Below are 19,903 nucleotides of genomic sequence, written 5' to 3'. Positions count from 1 at the left end.
TTAACTGATACAGAGTCTTTAGACCATATTTTATTTGAGTATATTTTTTATTATGAACTCAGATACCGATGATCGAAACCAGTCGAATCTAAAAACGACTACAGAGAGGAGCGATTTTTTGTATCATGTTATAACATTTGAATAAGGCTTTGCTTACGTAATATTATGCCTTTATTTACAGTCGACGTTCGTATTGCTAGTTATATTTCATACAAATTAGTAATTAGTTTTTTGATCTCGGCTTTACAGGTACATTCACAACGGGTATAAATAAAACGAAATTGATGAAAATAATAATGATGGTAGCAGCAAGTAACGTGGACATAAACTGTCTGTAAATATATGTAGAATTATTTTCCATACTATCGCTGTAAATTGTTAAGAGATCTTCTAATGATATCTCAGGAACCACTAACCATGTTTCTTTAATACAACTGTATAATGTTTGAATACAATTTCAATTGATGGCAGGTGAAATTAAGGGGAAGGTTGTTAATGCATCTTAATAAAAATGTCTACTAACCTAGGGGACACCTAAAGTGGAAGTAAAGCAAACATAAATGCATTCATACTCTTTCAATACTTTGCTGTGACGATAGAAACATAAATCTTTGTTTTAATAACGATTAATACCGGAAGGGAGGATATGTAGAAGAAAATATAGGTTAGAAAGTATCTGCAACTGTTTTCTTTATTCAAAAATATGGCTAAAATATATATTTTTTAATTTGTGCTATGGTTTCTTTCGCACTGAAAAAGAGACGTTGTCATTAGCCAATAAAATCGCATTTTGTTTGTCACTGTCTGCTTTTTTTTTTCTTTTCATATATATTGAAAAATATAACACAATAACGAGCGAACAGAAAATAATGTTTAAAAGATTGTTAGTAATTAAAAAAAATGAAAATATTTTTAATTTTTCTGATTTGGGTTTCATATGGTAATTCTTTCATTAAATTAGGAAGTAAATTTATTAAAAATTCAATTATCATCATCAGAAGCTTAAAAATGCAATTAAAAAGGTAACAATTAAAAGGTATAATGAATAACAGTTTTCAGAAAAGTTAAGATTTATAAAGAAGCCTTTTTTAGGATAATTTATTTTTATAAATAATCTATATGTATATTTAAAAAATAACATTTTTTCTCTTTATAATACTACCATCTATAGGAAAAGTTGTGCAGAAGGCTAGTCATATTATTTTTCCTCATACATTTTTAAATAGTTTCTATGTTTCTAAATAGATGGCGCTTATGAAATTTATATCTATCAAAGTTCCTCTTCGAACTATTTGTTTATCAAAACATTTATAATATACATTGTATATTCGAACTATTCTATCTATTTGTGACATATTTCATGAGAATTCAGTTTATTATTATACACTAATCCTTTGGTGTAGCAGATTTTATAATCTGTCTATATTAAGTTTATTTTTTGACACCGTTTCTATTCATTTTATATTATCACTATTTTAATAGAAATTCCTTATTATAACATAATTCTATATTACACTTTCGTAATATACCTATAACATCAGATGCAAGCAAGGCAACCGAGACAAATAAGAAATACTTAAGTGGAACTAGTATGTTTTTAATAGGAAAAAAAAAAAAAAAACAAACCACAGTTTCCTCGGTCGCGACCCTGCAAAACCGCTTCATTGCAATTATAAGCGATAATTTATATTAATTTATATTCAAGAAATGACGCAACAAATGCATGTAATGGAATACCAAGATTAGATTTACTATTACCCATACAAATTTTAGATATTTTGTTTTCTTTGATAATGTTGCTTAATTACTGATGATTGTAGAAAAGGTATTGAGAGAAAAGAAAAAAAACTGTTTGTAATTATTCATGAATTCTTACAATTATTGTTGCATCTCGTTACTTTCTGTGTAATATAGGGTCGTATGTTTGTCTGAATACGCTACACCTCGTTTGATCGAATTAAGAAATAAATATTTGAAAAGCATAACAGATCATGTGTTTTTCAGTTTTATTGAATTATAATTTAGTATATGCAGAAGGCAAGGGGAAACCACTGCAACTATCTTCCCAAGAAAGTCATCATGTTTACGGATCACTGATACGTGATGACCACGACGAGTCTGCAAAGACTCTTGCGATGATGAAGAAGAATAATTTAGCATATTATCGAACAGGATTATCATCAAGTTTAAGGAACAGACTGACAACTGGAATTCTCACCTAGCACATAGTTTTCTAACTAAAACCAAGTCTAACGATTTGAATCAATGTCGCTTGATGAATGTTAATGTTGTTCAGAATTATATTTAGCCGGTGTATTAAAGTTATTTACCGTGTACAAATGAGGAAAATTTGTTACCTAGTATCATTAATTGTATCTGTATACAATCTGTTGTCCACTTCTCGTTTCTGCATTTCCAATTAGTTTATTAATATTAATGCAATAATAAGATCCTTAAATAGCCTTCCACTTGTACATGTATCTATTTTCTATTTATTTTTATCTTTATATATTTGTATAATAAGGTCCTATTACTTTTAATATGTAAATGTAAATATTATATTTTATATATTTTTAACCATCCATGTTGCGCTGAAAACTTGTTTAAATGTAATATTATTTTCTTACGAATTTCTTAAAGTTGACTTCAGATAGGATAAAACGTTTTAGCAATTCTTTAAAATATTTTTTATATCCATTTTATGAAATATACAAGAATATCTTAACAAAGGAATCAAACATGTAAACTAAAAATATCAAACATACAACTTTATGAACATAATGACATTACAAAAAACTAAGGCTTGTTTTCTATCTATTGTGAGAAAACATTGAGCCCATTTGTTTCAATTGTCAATGTCATTTTACAACTTCTGCTTATTAAGAAAAAGTAACCATTTGAAGACGATCAATAATTAATCATAAGATATATATTATTTTGAGTTCGATTTTATTGGCTTTTTACTAGCTTTCAATATCAGTTCCATTTTTCACTATTGACGTGAACATGGAAAAAAAATTCCAACTATTATGAACTCGTTTATTAAGGGATGTGATGAAAAAAAGTAAATTAGTCTCAAAAATTTCTTGGTCCTTTTTAAGAGTACTTGTTTGTGCTGTATAATATTTTTTTTTGTATTTGCTTCTTTGACGAATAAAGAGAAATAAAATAAGCATTCGGAATATTTTTCCTCTCCTTAAGGCATCGTTCTGAACAATTTATGGAATAAAAAATAATTTGGTCTAATTCTATATTTCATTTTGATATTCTAATCCTTAGCCTTATAAAGTAATAATATGCTTAGTTTAAAAAAAACCGCTTTTTTTGTAAATATTTCATTTCCTATTCCTTCACATGTCAAAAGTTTTTCCATAAATATTATTTATATATGAATTTTAATATTAATAGATAGCGCACATTAGCTTTCATGTCAATTGTTTTTATTAATAAAATTCATAGTACAACATTTCTGTATTGTTGATCTGTGTTCACAGCTAGTAATTAAAAAAATAGTGACGACAACATTCTTCCGGAGGAAACTTTTCTTTAATTAATTATTCATAATTATTTTCAAGCCTCCAATAATTATATTCAATAGTACAGTGTTTAGTAACCACAAGATAGACGCAGTATAAATAATCTTCCCCAGACAAGAAATAATCACAACACAGCTAGATACGACCACAGTCAACTGGGATAAAAAGGTAGATAGTCAATGTTTTTCTTTTATTTTTATAAATAATTATCGTGGATTACAATCGTATGCATTGTTTACTTTTAAATTTATTTCCATGTTAATTTTTCGGTTTTTAAATATTCTTTTTTTTAATATGAATTTTTTCTTGATTATTTATTTATACGGAGAGAAAAGTTTGTGTTTTTACCAACGGTTAAAACTTTATAAAACTTAAGCAAATGTAGTATCAATATCTTTAAATATGTATGTTTCCAAAATATTCAAAGAACTTCACTTAGAAAACTGACTAACATGAACGTTCCTTTTAAAAAAAATATCGATTGAGAGTAGTTGTTGTGTACGCTATGTTATGAAAAAATTATGTAAATGGAAAGATTTTATTGATATAAATTTTTGGACAAAATTTAATTAATAAATATTTATTATTTTATTTTAATTTCAAAGAATATCTTAAATTTATATAGTCAGCTGTAGTCTGTTTAAAGTTTTAGTCTAGAGAAAGCAGGTTTGAACGATTACAATCAGTTACATATATGTATAACTAATCTTACCTCCTCAAAGTAGGTATAGATACATAATTCATCAAGAATCTTAGACACAATAGCTTTGATATTTATTATGTATAAACAATGGACAATCGCAGCAATTAGTGTCTTGATAAACATTTCTAACTAAGTAGGTAATGATAAAAAACTCTTTAATGCTAACAGATAGCATTTGTAAATACAAAATATTGTACATACGGTATCAAATATTACCTATATTTGAGCTCTAAATATCTCAGATATCTATAATTTTTTTTTATGAAATTATTTTCAGTTTCAATATGAAGTCGTGTGTATTGTTGGCATTATTGAGCTTAGTTGCTGTAGCTTGGGGAAGGCCACAACATTATACTGACAAATGGGATAACATCAATGTGGATGAAATTTTGGAGTCTCAACGTCTCCTGAGGGGATATGTTGACTGCTTAGTTGACAAGGGTCGTTGTACATCAGATGCAAAGACTCTGAAGGAAACTTTGCCTGACGCGCTGGAAAACGATTGCAAGAAATGTACGGAAAAACAAAAGACATCGGCTGATAAAGTTATTCGTCATTTGGTTAACAAACGGCCAGATTTATGGAAGGAACTCGCAGGAAAATATGATCCTAAGGATATCTACCAACAAAAGTACAAGAACAAGATTGAAGCTGTTAAAGAGAAGCACTAAAACAATTTCCATGAAAATGGAAGCAGGGTCTATATAATTGGTTTAAACTATTGTTCGGAAAAAAACAAAAAAAAAACTCTGTTATTAAACAATTTCTTTTGATGATAATAAATAGTTTGAATATGAAATTTCTTGAAGTTTATAAACGTCTATAATCTTCACATTAATTTTGCTAAGAAGTTTGAATTAGTTTATTAAAGTTTAGTAAAACAAAATTATTGAATAAATATATATATCGACAAATTTATTAAATTGCGAAATAATCAATGTAGAGCATATCTTGTCTGTGAAGTTAATTTTCTTCTTCTATGAATTTATTGAAAGATTCTCTATATTTCTTCTCCGTGTCATATTTTTCAACTAACTGCTCCCAGGCCTGTGGTTGTTTTGCTATTATTGCCTTAATCACTTTTCGAATGAGTTGTTTTTGTTTTGGAGAGCATTTACCACAAGTTGTTTCTAAAGCCTCAGGTATGGCCTCTGAAAGGAAATCTAAAAGTGAAGTCAAATCGAATATATTATGTCAAATATCACGTTGGTGAATATTTTATACTAAATAAGATATTATACTAAATAAGATAATAATTAATTTCGATATAAAATAGTAATATATAAAAGGAAATATCGTATTACAGGAAATGATTAATATTTTGACAATCACATAGTTTATCATTGTTGGTATTACAGCCACAAGTCAATGGAAACAGTTCATTAAATTTTTTGGCCTTTACAAGAACATTTGTTACAATTGGTGTTGGTGTTATTAGACCCTCATTTTAATATGAAAAACATTAAAAGACCTAAGTTAAGGGGCACTCCCCGATTATATATTAGATCCTGATGGAATCTTTCTTTGATTATTATTCATCGTTTTTGGAAAGTAAGTGTCACAGTTTTCTTATGGCTAATAAATTTTTAATTGATTCTTATTATTATGTATAAATTATTGAAAGTTATCATATGACAGTCTCTTATAAATTATAAAATATATAATGTTTGTTTTTAATGGAGTCAGTAATAAAAATCGAATAAATCAAACGACATTTTACATTGAATACTCTCTGATTCTCTTCAATATCTAGTCTTTTTTAGCCAAAAGATGGCAAATGAGTAAACCGTGACTTTTTTGGTAAATGTTTACCTTCCTCCCTGGATATGTGCACGTAATTTGATTTTCAGATGCTTTGCTAGCCCTGTCTTCACAAGAGAAACCTAATCACCTGACGTTTGAAAATTTACATATTGTAGCTGTCAGGGACAAAATCAGAAGGGAGATCATTCCATATCTTGCACGTGCTTAGAAAGAAGGACCTAGATGCCATACATTTACCGAAGCCTAGTTGCATTTTTAGATTTTAAACTGTTTGACAGATTTAGATGATATCCAAAACTAAAACAAAAACTGCGAGGATAAATGCATGGCAATGGCACTATGCTAAATAATTTTCAACAATTTTGCAACTTATATAGACGGAATACGAAAATTAAGCTCATGCTCCTACGGTCTTATAATTAAAGATGGACCTTAAGATGGATTTTTTGACGATTCAATTTGCGTTTCTTTGTATGGAGTGATGTGGATGTACTTGTTATTGAGAGGCACCGGATTAGAGCTGAGAAAAGTACTCCATGTTGCGACGTACTTGTGCTGCGTATGGTAAACGCATGTGTCCCGGTTAGAAATACTACATCGCTCGTGAAAATTTATGTCTTCTTTGGTTTGGGATAAAGTTTTAAACTACTTCATTGGGAGACCTACTTCAAGGAAGTCTTTACTGTATACACATCTCATTTTGCTATCTTTCACTTGTTGGTCAAAATTATTAGCTTGCGCAGTGTAAAAACTGTCAATTGTAGTTCCACCTTCATAAAAAGGATTTTTGCTGGCACGTATGTCTTTAAAATGCAAAACGAATATCGCCAGCGATAACATTGAATTTTTGGGCACGCCAGCTTTAATAGGTAGAGGATCTGAGCATGTGCCGTCAACAATGGTTTTAATGTTCTCATCGAAAAGGTAGCTTACTATTTAACTGCATACTTACGTCCTCCGGTTATTGAGATTACAAAGTTACTATCAATTTCGAAAGAGGCATACTAAACAATCTAAGACCTCTATACACAAATTTAATCACGCACCGTAAAAGTCTTTGCGGCGAGTTTTTGTGATCATTCTACTCATTTAATAACGGCTTCGATTGGAACCTGATTTCTTAGTTTCAGCATATATCCGGATGTTTCAAATTGCTATTTTTGCTTAAATAAATACTCAAAAGATCCCTAGATATTTATACATTAAAGTAACTTACTCTTAAAATCCTTTGCTTCTGGGGTGCATGGACCTTGGTCTAGAAAACATTTTGTGTAACTAAACAAAATTCTATCATTCTCTAGTAGAGGCTGTATATCAAAATCATCATAGCGGGAACTATAAAACTCTGCCAAGACCAATGTTGATATTGTAGCAAAGATAAAAATGTAAAGTGTTGCCATAATATAACTGAAAGAAATAACTGTTAGTTGCTGAGTATGCGTTTAATATCAAAACGTTAAAATGATATTGCTCACTTCAAAAATTATTCAAAAGATTTATGTTTTATGACAAATTTATGTTTATAACTAATGACAAAATGCTTTAATAGTCTTTAAACTTCGATATCGATAAAATAGTTTTGTTTACTCACTTCTTAAGTTACCAATTCTTAATAAAGTATATTATAATATTTATCTTTGAACATTTCTTTTATGAAGTGGACAAACGGAAACTGAGATATCACTAAAGCAAATATATGCGCTTGGTAATATTTATACATTGAGGTTAATCTATCATTATATGAGGTAGGTACTCCATTATTAGCAACAGTAGTAACCTGTTATTGCAAATGTAAACATATAATTATGTTATGTCCGTTTTAAGTTAGACGATATATTAAAATAATGTGGCTATATACTTAAGGTTAGCATTGACTTTTTCAAATTTTTAAATTATAATAGGTTTTAGTTTTGACAGCGCAATTTTATGAATAACATTTTTTGTCAAAATGTATCAAACTTGTTTTGTATAACTGTCAATTTTACTGTTACTTTATATTGTGTTATTTTCATATTAATATATTATAATGCCTGTAGATTGCCAGCGTTCCACTTCAGGTGGGAAAGGAAACTTGAATATGTTTATTGAAAGAGATCCTCACATTTGCGCAGCAGGTTTACCAACTGCACAACCAGATGAAGAAGTCGCTGATTCTTTGCAACATTACCTACTAAAAGATGAAGTTGATGCTCTTCTTAGCGATACCATCATGCCGCCTAAAAAACCCCTTCCTCTTCCCCCATTACGTCATCCCATACCATTGGATATGCGTTATGCTGGTCCTTTCGGAAACGTTGCTAAAATATTAAATCCTCCCATAAAAACTAAATTTCAAACGCTTGTGGATGACCTCAAGGATACTCCTTATGCATCATACTGGAAAAAACCTCTTGGTCGTTCTAGTGATCCAGTCCCTATGCTTCCTGAAGGATTTGATATTGAAGGAACAACGTTTGGTAAAAAAACAGAGTTTCATGGACGATTATATGATATTGTAATGCCAAAAGAGCCTCAAAGTGATAATACGTTGAAATCAAAAGATCCTGGCGTGCAAAAAGAGTACAATTACTGCGCTCCCCCATTTAATCGTGATTTAACTTATGGACATAGAACATTTGTAGATAAACGGGGAACGTATGCCAAGTGCTGTGTCACAGATGATAGAATGATATTGGGAACAAGTAGCCGAACTATTGTAAATACAATACAGGCAAATTTCCAAGATATTTATCAGCCTAGAATTGGTGTTGTTCTAAGTCCAAATCAAAATATTAATAATTTACCTGAAGGTTACTCTTTTGGAAAGCTAAAACCACCTGACAATTTACCTGAATGCTTAACATTTTGCGAGCTGAATCCGGGAAGGTTATTTTTTAGAAAATGTCTTGCTCACCTTAATTCTCTTAGAAAATGTTTATCAACACGATTTCTGCCAACATTTTTTCGAGAATTTTATTTGAATCTTAAATACTATGATACAGAAAAAACAAATTGGCTTCCAAAAAATACTGTTTATAAATTATGTGCTTCAAGATTAATAAGATTTGATTCAACTTTAATAGAACCTTTATTGTCAATGTGGAAAGCTTTTGATGGCGATAACATTGAATATAAAACATTTGTTCATGTAATAAATTATAGAGAACCATCACCAGACATTCCAAAAATAGAAGACGTTCCCAGTGATTGCCTGGATTTTCGTACTACCTACACGGAGATGGTTAAACCAGATAAGGAACAAGATAAAAGTTTGATGGCAGGACTACCTTCAGGAAGATATTTCGACCAAGACTTTCCGATAACACCGGAAAGATGCTGTAAAGCTCACAGGTCATGTTTTCCTCATGAATCTGATATGAAAGCCTGTCTATGTCCTAGTGTTTTTACATTGCTTCATGTTAATCATCGGGATATGTATGGAAAACGAGACCCAGATGTCATCAGACATGTATTTGAAGCAGCTGGTGAACAATTTGATGATGATAAATTTAATAATGTGTGGGATGAAGCTAAGAAATATCATTCACAGGGTTGGGTTTGCTATGAAACATTTCGTAAAGCTTTAGACAATTATAACAATAATGATGGAGAAAAGAAATAATATTGAGAAAAATATGTTCTTTATATAATTTTTTTTAAATATATGATTTTTAAATAAAAAAATCTTTGCTCATATAATTTTATTATAATAAAAGATATATATTATAGGTATGGAAAATCGTTTTTGATTATTTAAGCTTTAAGAAATTCCTCAACGCTTTCCCTGTATTTTTCCTCAGGGTCAAAGTAAGTCGTTAATTTTTTCCAGATTTCAGGATGCTTTTCTCTTACACCTTTTATCAATTGGCTCCCTACTTCTTTTTGTTTTTCCGTACACTTTGAACATTTGGTTGCTATAGCTTCAGGTAGTAATCCTGTAAGTATCAAAGGAAACTAGAGTAAGACGCGTAGAAACACATTTTTTATTTACAAAGTATTTTAAACTTAACCAACCCAAAATATAGGCTTCCTGGTAGTTATGTTCGTAGTTCTAATTAAGTTTTACTTTGTTAGGGGTTTTCTTTTTTTTATTAATAAGCTTAACCAAAATATAATCATAAAACTAAATTAAATTAATAAAACCTATATTGAAACACCTTATTACAATTATATTTTTATCTAGAAAATCATTTAAAAGTATATATGTATATATTGTAAACAACCTAGTAATTTAGTTTTGTTATAATAGTTAAAAAAAGATAGTTAATATAAAAAAAGATGGTTATAGCCGTGATATACCAATAATATAATAACTATTTTATTATTAAATGTACAATTTATAAAAAAACTTCTTTTATATTTCTAGTTGTCAATAAGTTTTAAAAAACTGGCGTACAATAACAAAATTGTATTTATTCGCATTCATAAGTATTTTGACGCTTGCCTTAATATTTTTTAATTTATCCTAAAGAATATTATCTTTTTTTAAATTAAAGTAATTAAAATAGTGTTAATTGTTATAACTATATTTAATACTATTATAGACTTAAAATAATGCAAAACAATGTGAGTGGTGGGAAGGGAAACAAAAATATGTTTATTGATCGGAATAATAAAATATGTGCTGCTGGTAAACAAACTGATCAACCTCTAGAAAATATAAGCTCTTCATTAAAATGGTATAGCTTACAAGACGAAGTTGATGCACTAATTAGTGATGCTTTTGAGCCTTCCACTTTGAAGACTGAATTTCCTCCAATAAAGGATATAAAAAAACGGGATATGCGACATGCAAGTATTTTTAGTGAGGGTTCTGAACTCATCAATCCCCCAGTTAAATCAAAAATGCAAACTCTGGTAGAAGACTTTAAAAATACATGTTATACATCATACTGGAAAAAAGAAGTAGGTAAAATTTCTGATCCTGTGCCTACACTCCCTGAAGGTTTTAATATTTATGGTACCGTATGTGGTTTGGAAAAGCGAACTCATGATAGTCTATATGATATAATTTTGCCAAAGGATCCTATTATCGATAAAACGCCGATATCAAAAAGTCCAGGCGTCCAGAAAAAACGCAATTACTGTTTTTTTAACAAAAAATCTACATTTGGAATAAAGTGTGAGGGAGATCGTACTGGGAAGTGTATGAGATGTTGTCTTACTGATGATAGGGTAAATTTAGGTACTGCATTAAAACAACCAATAGCTGACATACAGGCCAAATACAAAAAAGAAACAGCTCCAAAATTGTCGACATCTAGCATGCCTAATAATAATGCTAGTCGTGTTCCGGAAGGTTTTGCTTTTGGAAAAATACAGCCACCAGGAGATCAACTAGTAGAGTGTTTGAGGTCTTGTGAAGTAAACAAATATAAAGAATTACTTATACAATGCTTAGGTCATTTAAATACTGTAAGAAAATGTTTGAGTAAGCGCTTTGATGGATCATTTTTCTATCAATTTTATTTACAGTTAAAATTTTTAGATAAAGCGAATACGTGTTGGTTACCAAAACAAGTCGTTTATGACCAATGTAAAATAAGATTCATACATTTCCAGTCATCCTTAATTGAACCTCTCTTGTCAGTTTGGAAAGCGTTTGATGAAATTAATAATAAAATTAAATATAAATCATTTATCCATGTAATTAATTATAGAGAGCCATCGCCTGAACTGCCAAAAATTTCTGATGTACCGGAAGAATATTTAGATTTCAGAACGACGTATGGAGATATGGTTAGAGAAAATCAAGTAATTGATACGAGGAATATGGCTGGTATTCCTTCAGGAAGATATTTAGACAAAGATTATCCCATTACCCCTGAAGGTTGCTGCAAAGCCGATAGAACTTATCTTCCTCATGAATCTGACGCTAGAACCTGTTTGCTTCCAAGTATACTCACGTCTTTAGGTCTAAACCATCGTGATTTATACGCTCGACGTGATCGTAAAACAATTATGGAAGTATTTGAAAGAGCTGGTTATAAATTGGATGACGAAAAATTTAAAAAAGTTTGGGAAATGGCTGAGAAGTATCATTCACAAAAATGGGTTTGCTATGAAACCTTTCGGAAATCCTTATGCGATTATGAAAAGAATCAAGATAGAAAAACTTGAATTTATATTTTAAAAATTTTCATAAGACATATTTGTTACATACGATAGATAGCTGCATGGTATAATTTTGTTTTTAAGAAAATAATGTATATTTTAATTTTTCATTTCCTTAATGTTATTGTAATATAAATATATTTTTGATACTCACCTTTAATTTTTTCCATTTCAGGGGTACACGGTCCCTTATTAATCAAGCAATTAGCATAAGATTCTATTAGTTTATCATTTCCTACAACTTCGGTAAGATCAATGTTTTCAGTTGATAGGTCAGAATTTTCTTCAGCAATAACCGCAGCAAAAACACAGAGCAGCAAAATAAAAATCTTCATCTTTAATTGTTTACAACAACAAGTGTTGTTACCGACGTGAGATTCTAACATATGAGTGGAAATAGTTTAATCCCGTATTTATATTGTCCATAATGTAATCTTTTTCGGTATGGTATGAATAAAGAATAGCAGTGATTTAATTATAGCAGCTGAATTGCCCTTGTCGTGGCAACAAGACTTTATGGTCAAGAGAATAAAATACTTTTTGTTCATTAATTAATTGATATCTCTCTCCAATGCAGGAAATAAAAATCAATCAAAAATGCAGAAACAATTGTTTTTGTTTTTTAATGTATCCCTGCCATAACTATAAAGACATATTGAAGTGTAATATTATATATTTTTAATATGTTTTATATTGCAAATATTGCATAGAAGAAATATTAAAAAAACTCGCTGTATAAAATATTTTTATTCATAATAAATATTAAATTACACTCTTAAAACAGAGATATTTATGTTATAATTTATTTTAAAGTTTTAAAAGTTTCTTCCATCTCCGGTAATAAGAAAACTATATAGTGCTTCTCTGTTGACTCGAGTTGGATCGTATTTATCTAAGAGTTCAAAAAAACGAGGTTCGCTCTTCGCTCTAATACCTAGTAGCATCTTACGGACTACGATTTTTTGATTAGGTGAACATCTACCACATGCCGTCGATAGCGTTTCTGGGAGGACACCTAGAAACACACATCAAGAGTATTATTTAATTTTAAAGCCTAGGATATTTCATCATCTCTCTTTGAAGGAAACTTTTTTTTAAGTACTTACGCTTGAAATTCTTGCCGTCCTTCGTGCAAGGACCTTTGTCCATGACACATTTATAATACGCAAGCAGAATCCTTTCGTTCTGGATAATTGAATCAGGATTGAAGTTGTCGTATCGGTGAAGGAACTGGTTTTGTTGTGCGACGCCCGATGCCATCACCGTCAACGCGCATAGTGCAAGCAACAGACACCTCATTGTTTTCTGGACCACAAAGCATTATTATATGTAATTTTATTTTATTAATTATAACATTTTTTTCAGCTACTGAATACAATGGAAATAATAAAATTTTGCTATGCAAATATTTTTATGTTTAATTTGTTTTATACGAAGTACATAGATAATAATATTTTTTATATAAGTCACAGGAAGTAATTCATCTATAGTGATTTGAAGAATTAAAATAAACGCTTTATCCTAAATGGTTACAGATGTATACACGGAATATGTATATATATATGCAATTTTTTTTTACAATTTTTGTCTGGCAGTCTATTTGCTCTAATTGATTTCTCTTTCCTTTTTTTGGATTTTGATTTTCACTGACAGAAAGTTGATGTAATAAGTGATACTTAGGACATTTTATTTTACCTATATTTTTTTTATCAATATGTACATGTAAAAAAAAACTATTAAAAGCGGACGAAGTAATGATCAAAGTTGTTATAAACTATAACATGCACCAATAATAAAATTCATGTTAATTTAATATAAATAATATTTACTTATAAATTGTTTTCCATAACTATGATAAATAATAGAATGTATAAATAATAACCGCGCAATATAAAAATACCTTGATGTTAGAATTAATTAAATATACAATATGTAATTTTATAATTACTAGGTTTTTAAAATGCTGTTCAATGTAATGTCACATAGAATAACAATATTGGATACTCATATTTTCGGAACTAACGTAACGCGGCCAGCGTACCGCTTTCACGCAAGTTAAAATTCAAACAAAGCAAAATGTTTTTCTTACTTACATTTGAAAAGAAAGTAGTCGCAAGTCCTTCGTCAGTGACGGTCAAAGACGGTGTGTCTCCGTTATAAACTTTGAGACCATTTCTCTAAACCAGTCCCAGATCACTGAGGTCGATATAACGGCTCGCATACAAAATATAAAGGAATTGAAGAAAGTAGCAAAGTAAGCCCGATGACGAATACTTGAAATAGTCGATGCAACACACACGTTCAAGGAAAAAACTATCTTATTAATACCCAATATAAGTGTGTCATTGAATTCTTCCAGGCTATCAATTTGTGTTTAATATTTATTGGCAGTGAATGTTATTGTGTTTTATATTGACTGCTATCGACATAATTAGGTTAAAGTAAATTCTTTTACTGTTTTCTTTGTAATGCATTTGTATATACGGATACGTATAGCTTATAAAGTCCAAATTCGCTATTTATAATTAGTTCGTTTGAGCTCTTGTGTACTGCAAGGGCTTTTGAATTTTAAATCTCAATAAGAAGTTAAAGTTATTACGTTATGTTCGAAGCCTTATAATGGGGTATTAACTTTTTATTTTTTTCCCTAAACCTGTTGCGTTCAATACCCCGTATGAGTTAAGATCAATTCTCGGAACGAAAAAGTACAGTTAGAGTTGACCCTTGGATTGTATTTACTCTTGAGATTTATTTTCTATAACTAATTGTTTTGAGTCATGTTCTTGTAATTAAGGAACCGTTGCAATTATAATGACGACTTAAATTAAATATTTTAGTGTCAAACTATTTAACACATATAAATAAAAACAAAGTTGCTATTTTTAATCTATTTCACAAAATACGAGTACATACTTGGTTCTATATCCTTATAATAGTTGTTTGGTTTTTAATTATCGTTGATAACGTAACATGCCAAATCAAATTCAAATATGTTTAACTGCAAACTGGCAAATCTTATAAAGCCTAATGTAAATACCAGCATCGCAGCAATAAAACAAAAAAGAAGTCTATGTAAAATTCATTTAATAAAACCGAAGCAAGGAGCTAAACTGTTTTCAACCATTGATAACATATTAGCACAATTTAAAACAACACAACTTACAGGAATGTAATCAATTCCTTTAAACTTATTCAATCAATTCCTTTAACCTATACCTGTTAGTCTTCGAGATTTGATATCTTCACAAAGGTTTTGTATGAGCAAAATTACAGTACATCATTGAACAGGTAGTATTTATTTATAGAAACCGCTGTTTTATTTCAATTGGTTCGATTTCTTTAATTGCTTTTAACTTTCACTTGGTTTGGTCTTTTCGTAGGTTAACTAGTTTATGAGAGATTGTTTTTTATTCACTGATAAATTCTCTAAATAAATTATGTTCATTGGATTTACTTTTCGAACATCATTTTACTCACCCTTCGATTAAAATTTCGTAAAAATACAACTACATTCGAAATTACTTCAAAAAATAAACATAGCATACATGTACCTAAAAAAATAAACATAGCATACATGTACATACATGTACCTACTTCCGAGAGTCTCAGATATCGTTTCTAGTTTAAGTAAATTTTAACACAGTTTTAAGCAGTCTAGTAATTTACTAGTAGTCTGCCAATGTTTATTAATATAACTATATATTTAGGTTTCTAACAAAATAATTAAAAACTATAGCCGTCTTATAAAGTCAGTACTTTTAAATAACATATCAAACCTTAACTAGAACAAACTATTTATTATCTTATACCAAAACAGCTTAAATAAGTTAAATTCAATTTATGAAGACACAAGTCGCGTCGACATATATTTTCCCGCGTAAAGGTGAACAAACCAAATGTCATCGCTTTAATGTCACTCCGGGAATTTAAAGGTTCGGTACTAAATAAACGAGTGTTTCCTAAATATATAATATAAACTTGGTTATATGATGATATTTAATTATGAAATATTTTATATTTTGAATACGTTTGTATTATTCATTTAAACTGTATATTAAAGAGTTTTTTCAATGTCTCCAATTTATAATTCTGTTATACAAACTTAAATTGGAAATCAATATTTTGGATTGTTGGATAAATGTACGGGTATTTTTTGTTCTTTTTGTTATACATTTTTGAATAGATTTTAAGCAAAGTTAATAATAAAATTGTTAGTTAAATTGATTTTAGTTAAAATGAGGAGGAAACTTTTAATGAAATTCGTATTATTAGTTCTGACACTTTTAATTTTAATAAATATATATATTGACAATGCGATCACCTCAATTCTTTGATGAATACTTTAGCATCAAAGCGTTCATTGTATCCGGATATTTTTCCAAAAGAATCTGTCTAGTGTTATCATATTTTCTTTTTAAATTCGGACTGCACTGGCTGCACTTGGTCTTGATGAGATCAGAAATGTCATCTGAAAAAAATTATGATTAGAAAAGCTATCATAATTATATAAGTAATAATGCTTCCCATTGTAAATAAATGATTAAAAAATTAAAAGTATAACAGTAGCTACATCAACAATCTATCAAATAATATAATCCTACTAATCCTATCCTACTATCCTATTAATAAAAGTTTGTGAGAATGTATGGATGTTTGTTTGCTATTATTTCACATAGATACGGCTGGACCGATTTGGTTGAAATTTGGTAATTAGATAGGTGCTACCCTGGATTTACTATAGACTACTTTTTATCCCGGTCAATAGGAGTGAAACCGTATACACGCTGACAATGTCGAAAAAAATAAGTTGTCTGGGAGTTTTTAACGAAAACGCTGCTTAAGCCCTTGAAGATGTAACAAAATAATGTATGGTGTAATTGTGTATCTTATATAGGTCTACACAAAAGTCCACGTTACCATATGTCTCTTAAGGATAACATACCGTATCCATTTTAATACTTTAACAAATGGGCAATTATAGAGCGCTAACTTGGAAAGTTATTTATTACACAAATACAGTATTGATCTTGATCATTTTAAATAGATTGGTAGGCATGAGCATTTCATGAAGATTGTTTTTTTTTCCTTTTACATCAAATGAAATAAATACTTTAGGAAGTAAAGCAAAATCAATCAAAATAACGCGCAACAAAATTAATTTCGTGTCGACGACTAGCCTGCCCCGCGCGGGCTGGGTGGAGGAACAAGTCGCTCATCGCTGACTGCTCTACCTGAAGTCTGAACACGAGCAGACGCGTGAGGGCAGATATCGTTGACGGTTGTCTCCGTAACGTGAATTTTCAAGGCACTAGCAATTTTTTTTAAAACGCACTGTAGGGTATCTATTAATGTAATATTGGCGGGTATTTCTTTTAGTTAGGAAATCCGTTGAGTTATTTTGTTTTTATTTTTAATATAAATATTACGTAGGTTTGTATTTGATTTTCTTTTTTGTTTTTAAAATAATAAAGTATTGCTGATATTTTATTTGAATAGGCAATATTGTATTTTTTGGAAATATTGAAAAATAGGTACTTACTGAGAATTATGCCACGAAAGCGTAAGTCTAATCTTTCCCAAGGCTCTAATCATTCCTATTTGCTAAAGCTCTAATTAAAATAAGCATCACATTTTGTATCCTGATATCTACCCATTATTCAAATAATCAGCTTTTAAAATATTTCATCCCGACCCCAAAACTACACGGGTGGAACCATGAGGTGCAGTTCGGGTTCAGAGGGCCTAGTGGCAGAGGACAACCCCATGCGGACGGAGTCGCGGGCAAAGCTAGTCAACAATATGAATCATTCGTATTTAACAATGCATACTCCATAGTAAATTTAACAGTTAATTATTCAATAAAAATGATTTGATTTTATAATATCTATAAATAATAATGGGTATTAGTTCTAAGAACATAAAAAAGCAAATAGTATCTAGCTTGTAGTTGATATAATTTCATCAACATGGTAACTAATATCCTAATTGGACATCTCGAAGCGAGGTAAATCAGAATATTATATAAAACTGTATAATATTGATTTGTCCTTTGTGTTATTTTAGTATAGTATTACTTTATGAATATTTTGATTACTTTAGTATAAGTTTTTTTTTACGCAGACGAAGACGCGGGTAACAACTAGTAATCTATAAAGAAGGACAATGCTTTGGTGCTTAATATTTTTTCCACTTAATAGTTATTTTTCGAATTACTATCGGATTTTAGGATTTAATTTTGATAAAAGATTAAAACATAAATTTGTGAATATGGAAATAGCAAACCAATTTGCGTTCAAAATGTCTATATTTTATTATCAGGCGACGAAAGGATTTAACTTTGTTTAGAGTTAGAGTCAGTGACATAAATTCACTTTATATTGTTTTATATAATTCATTACATATTTTATGTAAAATACGTTTACAAAATCTTTTCTTAGAATTTATGCCTGATTTATATTTTATTGATATTTAATATTGCCTGTCGGGTTAGTAGTTATCGTTTTCGCTTAGAACCTTTATATTATTTATTAGTTCTATTTTGTAAATTTTACGTTGACACTATGTAGTTTCTAGTTTTTAACATTTACTACGTGTTATCTAATTCAAGTCAAATAGTTTTTATAAAGATATTGAAATCTATTTAGTCCATGTATTTTGTCGCCTTATAATAAACGGGTATAACATTAAAAGTACCGAGGGAACTAATCTATAAGGTCATATAAAATTAGGAATTTTAGTACGTTTACTCATTGCACTTAACATAGATTTTCTTTGACAAGTCGTACTACTTCGTGCAAATCAAGTGACATAAATTTATGTTAATATTAATTAAAGACAGGGTGTTGTTTTCCACTATTATAAGTGAACTAGCATTATTCATTAAAACATAGCATTACCTTTTAAGCTTTGCATGTCCCCACATGGTGCCTGATCCAATAAACAAGCGAAGACTGCCTGTTTTTTGTGTTCATTCTTTAGCAACTCTTCTACGTCGAGGTTTTCGAAAGTTAACTGCGAGGCGGTAGCTACAGCTATTACAGTCAGGAATACGATGTATCCTCTCATTGCAAACCACATTACAACAAGCAACGAAACTGGAAAAAAATATTCAAAAACTATTTTTCTATGAAAATAGTCAACAGTTGGATTAAGATAAATTTTTGTACACCTAAACACCGTCACTTGCAACGTTTACGTGGAAAAATCGTACTATATAGTACTATTGATGAGGTTCTGTTAACATAAATATTAAAACTAGTGTCCTTTAAAATGTTGACGAAAACGAAATGGGTAATAAAAAGTAACACTCTTACTAAACCAAATCTATAAAATTTTAATTACTAATGTTAATATTAAATACAATTATAAAGATCAATTACTAAGGAGATATATATGTATGTATGAATATATATTAAATTTATAAACTATTTATATATAAATTTTATAAAAATAATTTTTACATTCCAGCGCTATGTTAATTATTTAAAGACATATTTTAACATAATCCTAATATTCCTATTACTTGTAATTGAAATAAAATGAAGTGAACAATAATAAAATCTATATAATATATATTGTTTAAAAATTAAATAAAACTGTTTCGGTATATAGGTAAGGAGAAAAAAAAATTGTTTTCTAATAATATTTTTTTAATAACAATGATTAAACACTCACCATGAAAAACAGAGTAAATAATAGCAGCTACAAAGGGAGGTCTTATTATATATGATAGACTCGTTATTTTAAATATAAGAAAAACCTTATTAGCGATGATTGTCTTGAAGATAAATGAGAGATAATTAAGTGT

The 19,903-nt window shown here is 29.5% G+C and overlaps 5 protein-coding genes across 5 annotated transcripts; 2 read left to right on the top strand and 3 right to left on the bottom strand.

Annotated features, from left to right (window-relative positions):
• Positions 1-3,575: 3,575 nt before the first annotated feature.
• LOC116771970 (allergen Tha p 1-like) lies at positions 3,576-5,038 on the top strand. The gene is made up of 2 exons (XM_061528188.1): positions 3,576-3,704; positions 4,517-5,038. The coding sequence occupies exon 2, from the start codon at positions 4,524-4,526 to the stop codon at positions 4,908-4,910; it is 387 nt and encodes a 128-aa protein (XP_061384172.1). The 5' UTR covers positions 3,576-3,704; positions 4,517-4,523; the 3' UTR covers positions 4,911-5,038.
• LOC116772004 (ejaculatory bulb-specific protein 3-like) lies at positions 4,643-7,702 on the bottom strand. The gene is made up of 3 exons (XM_032664026.2): positions 7,595-7,702; positions 7,220-7,410; positions 4,643-5,390 (listed from the first exon to the last, which is right to left on the bottom strand). The coding sequence occupies exons 2-3, from the start codon at positions 7,401-7,403 to the stop codon at positions 5,203-5,205; spliced, it is 372 nt and encodes a 123-aa protein (XP_032519917.2). The 5' UTR covers positions 7,404-7,410; positions 7,595-7,702; the 3' UTR covers positions 4,643-5,202.
• A 266-nt stretch (positions 7,703-7,968) lies between these two features.
• Positions 7,969-9,604, top strand: LOC116771997 (EF-hand domain-containing family member B). Its single transcript, XM_032664013.2, has one exon. The coding sequence runs from the start codon at positions 8,030-8,032 to the stop codon at positions 9,602-9,604; it is 1,575 nt and encodes a 524-aa protein (XP_032519904.2). The 5' UTR covers positions 7,969-8,029.
• A 12-nt stretch (positions 9,605-9,616) lies between these two features.
• Positions 9,617-14,646, bottom strand: LOC116771972 (uncharacterized). Its single transcript, XM_061528230.1, has 5 exons — positions 14,190-14,646; positions 13,203-13,401; positions 12,923-13,111; positions 12,251-12,475; positions 9,617-9,917 (listed from the first exon to the last, which is right to left on the bottom strand). Exons 2-5 carry the CDS (start codon positions 13,393-13,395, stop codon positions 9,736-9,738), a joined length of 789 nt encoding a protein of 262 aa, XP_061384214.1. The 5' UTR covers positions 13,396-13,401; positions 14,190-14,646; the 3' UTR covers positions 9,617-9,735.
• A 1,715-nt stretch (positions 14,647-16,361) lies between these two features.
• LOC116771973 (ejaculatory bulb-specific protein 3-like) lies at positions 16,362-19,900 on the bottom strand. The gene is made up of 3 exons (XM_032663984.2): positions 19,771-19,900; positions 18,993-19,190; positions 16,362-16,564 (listed from the first exon to the last, which is right to left on the bottom strand). The coding sequence occupies exons 2-3, from the start codon at positions 19,171-19,173 to the stop codon at positions 16,419-16,421; spliced, it is 327 nt and encodes a 108-aa protein (XP_032519875.2). The 5' UTR covers positions 19,174-19,190; positions 19,771-19,900; the 3' UTR covers positions 16,362-16,418.
• Between the last annotated feature and the right edge of the window lie 3 nt (positions 19,901-19,903).

This window comes from Danaus plexippus, assembly GCF_018135715.1.
Source record: "Danaus plexippus chromosome 16 unlocalized genomic scaffold, MEX_DaPlex mxdp_23, whole genome shotgun sequence".
Taxonomy (NCBI): domain Eukaryota; kingdom Metazoa; phylum Arthropoda; class Insecta; order Lepidoptera; family Nymphalidae; genus Danaus; species Danaus plexippus.
The sequence above is the reverse complement of the archived record's forward strand: the minus strand, read 5'-3'. Positions and strand labels throughout refer to the sequence as shown.

Excerpts from the sequence above, each read along its gene's own strand:
- LOC116771997 (XM_032664013.2), top strand. The coding sequence starts at position 8,030 with ATGCCTGTAGATTGCCAGCGTTCCACTTCAGGTGGGAAAGGAAACTTG.
- LOC116771970 (XM_061528188.1), top strand. The coding sequence starts at position 4,524 with ATGAAGTCGTGTGTATTGTTGGCATTATTGAGCTTAGTTGCTGTAGCT.
- LOC116771973 (XM_032663984.2), bottom strand. The coding sequence starts at position 19,173 with ATGTGGTTTGCAATGAGAGGATACATCGTATTCCTGACTGTAATAGCT. Across the intron at positions 16,565-18,992 it reads GGACATGCAAAGCTTAAAAG|ATGACATTTCTGATCTCATC; the intron begins GTAATGCTATGT and ends AATTTTTTTCAG.
- LOC116772004 (XM_032664026.2), bottom strand. The coding sequence starts at position 7,403 with ATGGCAACACTTTACATTTTTATCTTTGCTACAATATCAACATTGGTC. Across the intron at positions 5,391-7,219 it reads AGAAGCAAAGGATTTTAAGA|AGGCCATACCTGAGGCTTTA; the intron begins GTAAGTTACTTT and ends ATTTCCTTTCAG.
- LOC116771972 (XM_061528230.1), bottom strand. The coding sequence starts at position 13,395 with ATGAGGTGTCTGTTGCTTGCACTATGCGCGTTGACGGTGATGGCATCG. Across the intron at positions 13,112-13,202 it reads GGACGGCAAGAATTTCAAGC|GTGTCCTCCCAGAAACGCTA; the intron begins GTAAGTACTTAA and ends GTGTGTTTCTAG. Across the intron at positions 9,918-12,250 it reads TGAAATGGAAAAAATTAAAG|GATTACTACCTGAAGCTATA; the intron begins GTGAGTATCAAA and ends TGATACTTACAG.